The sequence below is a fragment of the Mytilus edulis genome, chromosome 4 (assembly GCF_963676685.1).
Source record: "Mytilus edulis chromosome 4, xbMytEdul2.2, whole genome shotgun sequence".
Lineage (NCBI taxonomy): Eukaryota > Metazoa > Mollusca > Bivalvia > Mytilida > Mytilidae > Mytilus > Mytilus edulis.
In genome coordinates, this window is record NC_092347.1 from 35824350 (window position 1) to 35832868 (window position 8519).

At 33.7% G+C, this 8519-nt stretch overlaps 1 protein-coding gene across 1 annotated transcript in view; it reads right to left on the reverse strand.

Annotated features, from left to right (window-relative positions):
* Positions 1-7870, reverse strand: part of LOC139521351 (ATP-dependent RNA helicase DHX58-like) — a 34117-nt gene extending 26247 nt beyond the window's left edge. Inside the window, exons 1-4 of the mRNA XM_071314829.1 lie at positions 7720-7870; positions 5927-6055; positions 1991-2347; positions 600-665 (exon numbers count right to left, since the gene is read on the reverse strand). Of these exons, the coding sequence (XP_071170930.1) occupies positions 600-665; positions 1991-2347; positions 5927-6055; positions 7720-7819 (652 nt within the window). The 5' untranslated portion in view covers positions 7820-7870. The remainder of the gene's footprint in view (positions 1-599; positions 666-1990; positions 2348-5926; positions 6056-7719) is intronic.
* Between the last annotated feature and the right edge of the window lie 649 nt (positions 7871-8519).

Below are 8519 nucleotides of genomic sequence, written 5' to 3' on the forward strand. Positions count from 1 at the left end.
TTTCTTAAAATCTTTATGTTTTTGATACATCAGTTTCCGTTTTACTGATATAAAATAATCATTTGGTGGCCAACTTCGTTGTTTGTCTCATAATCAATGTGTTACTTTGTTTAAAGTGAAAAACATGAACGATTTACGTTTTATGGCTTACAAAGCGATGACTTAACGATTATTTTGATTTTTTGATTTTTTTCGTTTTTTCTATATCGTACTTTTTTTTTAGTGCATATCATTATTTTAATGAGATAAATGCATTTGTTTCAGTTATAGTTTAACAAGCCAAAGTTATGTTCCAAAGTTGATCAAAATCTGTTACAAAGCCTATGTCCTTTAACTTGTCCTCAAAATAAAAATTGATTTGAAGTTGACCTTAAATAAAAATGAATTTGAAGTTGCACTTATATATTAATTAATTTGAAGAATGGATCATTTATAATATAAGCCAAAAAAACACAAAAAATAAATATTTAAGAAATAAATGTTACAAACTATGCAAAAAATTCCAAATTATGACAATGTATGTGACTGCAACTTTAAGATTACTGTAGTGGTCGATGGAAGTTGTGTATATCATATAACATGTGCAATAGACTTCTTACTTTCAAAGATAGGTACATCTTGATTATTCTGTGAACCAACTGTAACACCAGTTCTCTCAAGTTCTTCTGAAATCCAAGAATATCAAATTTCAGGGACTTTCATAGTTTTATACAGGATATTCATACAATGGAGGGCGATGTTTTTTAAGCCTCCTCATAAGATGTGTAATATAATTTCAAACTGTTTTGCTTTGGCAATTTCTGTAGTTACTATTCAAGGAGTATGTATAACTAGGAAATAATTTAAAGTTAGGGTTTTTCCCCCATAAATTACTTAAAACTTTAACTTAATTCATTCACAGAAACGAAGATTTGGTAAATATACCTCACATCAAAATTCAAATTTAAAGTCATGTGGCCTATAGAGCAAGCATTTTTAGAAACAGTCAATATGAACTTATTGATCGTTTAAAAAAACTTATTTCAAATTATTATAAAACTTTACCACCCTAGTAGGTGTTATTGGTACTAACATAGATTTTGTTTTAGATAAATTAATCATTTAACTAACCCTTGCTAACTATATTAAGTATGTACTGTTAAAAAGTTATGAATATGCATAGTCTCACATCCTGTTTTCTATCTACTTAAAGGTTTGTCATTGCAATGTCATGCCTTTTCAAGCTATTTATTTTGTAGATATTTATTTGAAGTTGGTTTTTAAACTTTTACAAATCTACAAAATTTGAGTTACAAAATTGATCAGAAATATAGTCGTCATTTTAAAAATAGTTTTGTGAATGAAGAACATGACAAACAATGGTTAAATTTTTGCCTATCCCAAGTCAGGAATACATCATTCATTGATTGTTATTGTTTTCTGTCTATCTTATTTGTTTTCCATTAGTTGTTTTGTCATAAATCATGTATTTACGTTTCCTGTTTAATTTGTTTCCTGTTTGGTCATGTGAGGCATTTTTAGAGCTGACTATAGGGTATTGATTGTTGAATTGCAAACGGTGACCTACATTTGCTCACATCCATGTCAATTTAACACTGCTGGGTAGATGTTTCATTGTAAATTATATCATGCCACATTATTTATATAAGGAAGGTTAGTAACTCAAAGAAACTATGAAATTTTGTAGATTATCCTGCTGGTAATCCTTTTCATTTTAAGTTTCTCTTTATCTATAAAAGTTTTGAAGACATTTAAGGGACAAGAACTCCAAAATGGGTTGTTTGATTTTTCTTTAACAGTAAAGCCAATTTTCAAATTATTTAGCTTTGTGGGAGGATTTTCGAAATATCATTAACTGGCCAACAAAATTAGGACGGGAACCAATTGATGGAATTAGCTCACCTGACCATTAGGGTCAGGTTTTCTGAAAAAGATTCAATCCATTGGCTTTAAAATCTGAATAAATTTTAATAAGACTTCCTAACAGTACCTGGTGTTGCTCCTGGGTCCATCTTAGCTTTTAAATCTTCTCTTCCTGATTCTTTTAAAGCTTCCAAAAACAGACCTGGCCAGTCATCCCTTCGTCTTTGCATTAAGAAAAATAATTCTTGAAATGCGTAAAATTTGCCATTAGAATTACATTCTGATCTTAGTGCCTCCGTGTCACTCAATTCAAGGCATTCATTGCGGTACAAAAATCCACAGATTTCTGACATGTCCAATGGTGCTATCCTTTCAAGGAGGTCTCCCTTCATATAACAAATTAAAAATTCATAGTAATCCTGACAAAATTTTTCTCCCCTGTCTGGATATTCTTTATTAATACGATTAATGAATCTTTGATAACCTGAAATTAGATCATAAAAGGTGATATCGTAACTTTATCATCATTCTCATGATAGTTACACATTATTTATGATATTTAATAAACAGAAAATCTTACTCATATAAACATATGTTTTTGAGAATCTAACAACACATCAACTTTAATGGAAGAACAATAAACTTCTGATGCAGTGGTAATTATGTCTATAGTTATTTTTAAATATGTATTTCATAACTAAAAAACTGTTTTCATAGATCCAAAGATTTATTTTGGAAGATTGGCCTCACCTTAAATTAATTTCAAACGGGATCCTAATTATTACTGTGATGATCTTTACAGAGCATGGAAATTTATGCCCTAGTCACACTAGACCACGATCGCACCACGCTCACTGCGATCTAAAATAAATTCAGATCATGGTGAGGTCGCGATAAGAGCGGCATGAAAAGTAGATGTTCGTTGTTATCACGATGCTACTAAGTCCTCATTACGCTTCTATAACGATCCCGATACGATTATACAACGTTCTCACCATGCTTATTCTGTGAACTCACTACGATTATCACGATCTTACTACGCTCATCATGTTCTCAATACGACCATACCACGATTTATCCGATTGAAACACGATCTTATCACGCTTCTTTTGCAATTATAGCACGCTCTTAAGCTGGGATCTTACATTCCCGATTTTTACTGCCATCCTTGACAGGACTATTCCCGATTTAAATTTATCAAAAGTCTGATCAAGATCCTGTGAATCGTGGATGGAAATTCAAACTTTAATTAAAATTTGTAAAAAGAAATATTCAATCCCGACAACAATCAGATATTGTTCAGGAAGCGTCGATATTCAACCTTTAACCAAGCGAACTTGTTCCGATAATCCCGTTCCCAGTCCGATTCTAATCCGATTTGCATCTTTCGCTTTGTAAAATCGTCCCGACAGCGTCCCGAATCTACCGAATTTAATCCGACAGAGATCAGACAGTGACCAGACAGTTAACCGACACTGACAGAAAACTATCGCCATAATCGGGATGATCAGGAACTGTCGGAACGTACTCCTATCACGGTCCGCTGTACCGTATTGCAAACAGCTTTGTCTTGACTCAGTCGTATTGTGTTCTGTAATTGTCGGGACTCTGACGTGGGTATCATTGCCGAATTTCGTATTAATAACGGGACTTTTCTGAACGGTTTCGGCAAAGACGGTTCGCATTCGACAAGATCTGGATGCAATCTGGACTCAATCGGCAGGAAAAACAGCAATGACAACTCCAGATCATGCCCGTTCCACAGGACGCCATCAAGAAAACACAGAACATTGTTAGGATTTTGATCCGATACAGCAGAATCTGTCACGACAAAGTCACGATTGTAATCCGACTAGACAAATTCAGCTGGGTTTCCTGAATTTTACGGGACGCACCTAACTGTCGCAGGTGCATGGCCGACCTCTCCGGACCATTCCCGATCCGTAGAAATCTGTAACAAACGTATACGACTGCGTTCAGACAATGATAGGACATTCCAGAAAATTGAGGATAGTAATCCGAATTTTTCACTTTTCGTGTCTTATCGCTGTTTGATCTCAAACGGGAGTTATAATCGGCAAGGTGTGAACCCCGCATTACCACGATCATTCTACGACCGTTCCACGTTCATACCGCGATCTAACTACGCTCTCAGCAATAACGTCAACATCATGTTCCATATAAATACTGTTCCCGTCCTTCTAATTGTTATTAGTACGTAGAATTATCGAAAACAACACAGGCATGCCACCAAAATATACCAAAACTCGTGGGCGTGGTGGTAGGGGTAAAGGTAGAGTCAGAGGGGCCTCGCATTTCTGATCCATCAAATTCAAATGACGATATTTTATTGAACAATAGTGGGACTAATACAGATGTGTCAAGCATGGTTGATCTGTTGGAAATTAGGGACATGAGGTACATACAGACAAACACATCCTGGAGAGCTTTTATATATTTTATGTGACAATGACAATGAGCATGGCTAGAACTCGAAATGGTCTTTGTATGAACGTAGTCAGGTCGTAAGACGCGTGACGAGGACAGCATGAGCGTTCTAGAATCGTACTAAGGTTTTGAACAGCGAAGTATAAACGTAGTATTGTCGTTGTTGAAGCGGTGTTGGGTCGCGGGGAGAACGTGACGGTCGTAGCGAGGTCGTAGTAACGTCGCTGTGAGATCGTAGTGCAATCTCGCCGACTAGATTCGCGCTTTCGCTACGTTTTCGCTACGCTTTCGCTACGAGGGTACAGCGACCTTTGCGATCTTACCACGACCTAACTGCGCTCTCGCTACGCTTCTACTACGACCTAATTTCGCCACGACCGCACAACGATTGATGTGAACATGTTTAAAATTGGCCACGCTCATTACGATCATGAAGACTTCACCATGACCTTCCTGCGATTTACGCGATCGTACTACGATATTCAAAATTTGCATTTTTTCAGAGATCGTAGTGTGATCGTGGCCTAGTGTGACTGCGGTATTAGATACGATTTGGTTAAACTTATCAATCATTTAAATAAAATCATTCTAAAAGGTAACCAACTCAATACTATTATCTTGAAAAACATTTTATTGGTATAAATATTGATTTTGTTATAAGAAAATTTAAACTATACTAAATAATATTGTTATACCATCACCCATATGCACTTGCTAAGATCTACAATCTGTCGACACCTATTTTTTGGCATGATTAAGGTCATGGTTTTCTATGTAGTTAATAATGTCTTCACACTAAATACATTGGATGTTGGATATGTATTGATAGTCTTAGAAAGATGATTTTTAATTAGTTGTTATTGGCTTCTAACTAGCTGTTAGTTGTTAGTAGCTGTGAGTACTCTCAGGTTTGCATTTTGTGTTGTAAGGGATGTATAAATTCCCTGCCATGTCAGGTCCGTGCTTTTGTTAGTTATTTTACTACTTATGTCGATCTGATGAGTTAAGCCCTTTTCAACTGATTTTTATAGTTTGTTCTTATGTCATGTATGTTTTACTGTTACGCCACTAGCCCAGGATAGGATGAGGGGTGTCGTATGGTTGCCCTTAGTTGCAAACTTCCACTTCAATGAATCAAAGATTGAAGGTTGACTTATTTGCAATCATACTATATCTCCTTATTTTTTTTATTTTTTTTGCAGTTTAAATGGACTCTAAACTGTCGTGTAAATACAAACTTATTGTTCCTTTATATTCACTTATTCTAAAAGAATTATCAGTTCAACACTGTAAATACAAACCATATATGTCAACATTGACCTCAATTGCCAATTTCTGAGACTGATGCATTCACAGTAGTCCATGTTCTAAGTTTTTCAATTTTAATGAATTTTAATACCAGCAATTAATTCAGATGTGTTCATGATAAAAAAAAATATTGTTAAAATCTATAAGCAATATGTATTTTGGTTTGTAACCAATACTTTTTTTACACTTTTCTACCTTTTTTTTAACGGAAAACCCAAATTATACTTATATATCATGTGTCAAACAAAATTTGAGAATAAGTACTTTTTTGAGGCAAGAAAGAAAGGGTCATTATCTTCAACCTTACCTCCATCAGATAAAGCCACTACAAATTTCTCCGTCAAGTTTTCATTTACAGATACTGCATTTATAAGTAGCGCAACTGCTTCTGTTCGACTTCTTTTTTCATTCTCATGAATTTTTTCTTGGAGCTCCGCTGAAAATTAAAATTAAAGATTAAACTACTATAACCCAGGAGCTAATTATTGCATTTCAAGTGATAGGTTTTTATGCATTTTAACAAGAATACTAGAAGTTGATTTCTTGTTGTTATTTTTACTTTGAACATAGTATTGTATTGATGCAAATGTGACCAAAACATATATATATTGTGTTTCCTGCCTCTCGAACAACCTTAAAGTTTCATACCTGTTCTAAAACATTTGAAAAAAAATTCTTATTGAGCAATATAGCTGTTTAAGTCCTGATCATTTCCTTAATGCAAAGTCCATGCACGGATTTGTATAGTTGTCTGCAAGAGGCAGGTTTGTTTTGCATATATTAAGCATCAGCTGTATACCATGTATACAGGACAAATATGTAATACTTATATGAAAAAAATCACAAAAATAAAAACATAAAAACAAGAACATACGAAGAAAAAAATTCCCTAAGCAAATGACACATCCCAAATGGAAGTAATAAAATCTGAACAGATATCTACAACTTAAGATAACGATTAGTTGGTATATATTAGTTATTTTTGTTTTATTGATTATAGTAATCAGAGCATAACATGACAATTATTTTTGTACATCCTGTTTGGTCAACATCAAGAATGATCAACATCTATAGTGTGTGATAACATTGTGTGAGGGAATACGACGTTTGATGTACCACTGTTTACTCCAGTGCAATTTATGACAATACCACTGCATCAATCAGAATTATTTTTTTTGCAGTGTTTTAAGAAATGATTTTGCTTTGTTGTCGCGTATTATTTGTGAAACATTCAATGTTTTAAAAAGGCGAATTTTCTTTATAAAGTCAATGATTATGTTGACTTTTGAAGGCCAAACTTTCTACAGCCTTAAATACGCTAATGAAAGATCCAAAAACTATACCAATACATAACGACATGTTTATGAAATTATAACAAATCTATTGGTTAACAAATTTTTACTCGTTATTGCAAAATAATGAACTTAATATATCTGACATTTTCTCCCTACCCAGTTTACCCCTATACATTTTTATGATGTGGACTGGTCATTGTTATTGAATCGTAGGCAATTTGATTGGATTAAGTTGTTATTAGTTTACCTTCAAAATTGTTTAGGCTTTTCATACATGACTATTGATTAATTAGAACGTGCATGAATGTGTACGGTAACTAAAATGACCTTCAAACTGGACACTGGACGAGTCAATATTATGTTTTATCAATGAAAGTTAAGGTATGAAAGGTAAGAATTGCCACTTATTCGATTTTCACAAATTTTCGGAATATACAGTTGAAAGGTTATTTTTTAAAAGCCTAATGTGAAGAGTAAAGAGAAAGTTTACAAATAATACGTTTTGTTCCATTAAACAAGTCATTTTCGTTAGAGAAATACCGAAATATATTTTACGCACGACTACGGCAGGTAAAATTATTATTTATCATAATAAAAAAAAGCATTTTTCAGTCTCATTGGAATATGTTGATTACAATTAATCCCAAACTTAAGAAGTAAGTAACTAAAGTCAAAATATGTCCGATCTGCCTATTTCTGCACATCAAAAGTCAATACGATCGTTTTAAAGTCAATTTCGTCTACCTCACAAAATCTTGTTAGGCACTATAGTACAGTATACATCGTCATAATAGCATAGTTTTACCTGACAAGCCTTGTATATGGAAAAGTACATCAGATGGTTTCAGAAATTTTTGAAACTCTGGCAGCAAGAACTTGATTCTTTCTCGTAAATCGTTGTCCATGTTGTGGTGGAATGTCCAGAAATCCTTATCTACTTTTACTTTTGTTTTTCCTCTCGTTGTGTTTTACTCCTGCCAATAGGGAGCACCAAGTTTGAAATAAACTTGATGTCTACAACACACTCTTGAAATATTAAATGTAAAATTAAAGATTGACGTTTCAACCTCGATGTTCATGATTGGAACCTTGAAGAAAAACTTATTTTACCCTCACCCTTTTTCAAACAAACTCATATTTTTTTCTATTATTTCCGTTTTAAAGTGTGATGTTTACATAAATATGAGATAGAAATATCATTTGTTTCCTATTTACTATCAATTGTTAGTTTGTTATCAATATCGACCACTAAATGATAACAGATGTATATCTATATGTTATTCAGGTCTCAGACAGGGTATATACTGTGACATTCCCGGCTTAGAGTTTATATCCCCTGAGCCGAAGGCGAAGGGGATATAAGCCCTAAGCCGGGAATGTCACAGTATATACCCTTTCTGAGACCTGAATTACACATATATTACGGATTACCCCTGACTTAATGTTATTTTCCAGTGCAGGTATTTGTTGACAACACATATATATTGAAAAACCCAACCTGATATGTTCGGCATACGTGAAGGATTTTCTAATTTGCTGTTAACATAATTTTATCGTGTATGTAATAATTTATAATAACACTTTTAACATTAAATTTAAGTATTA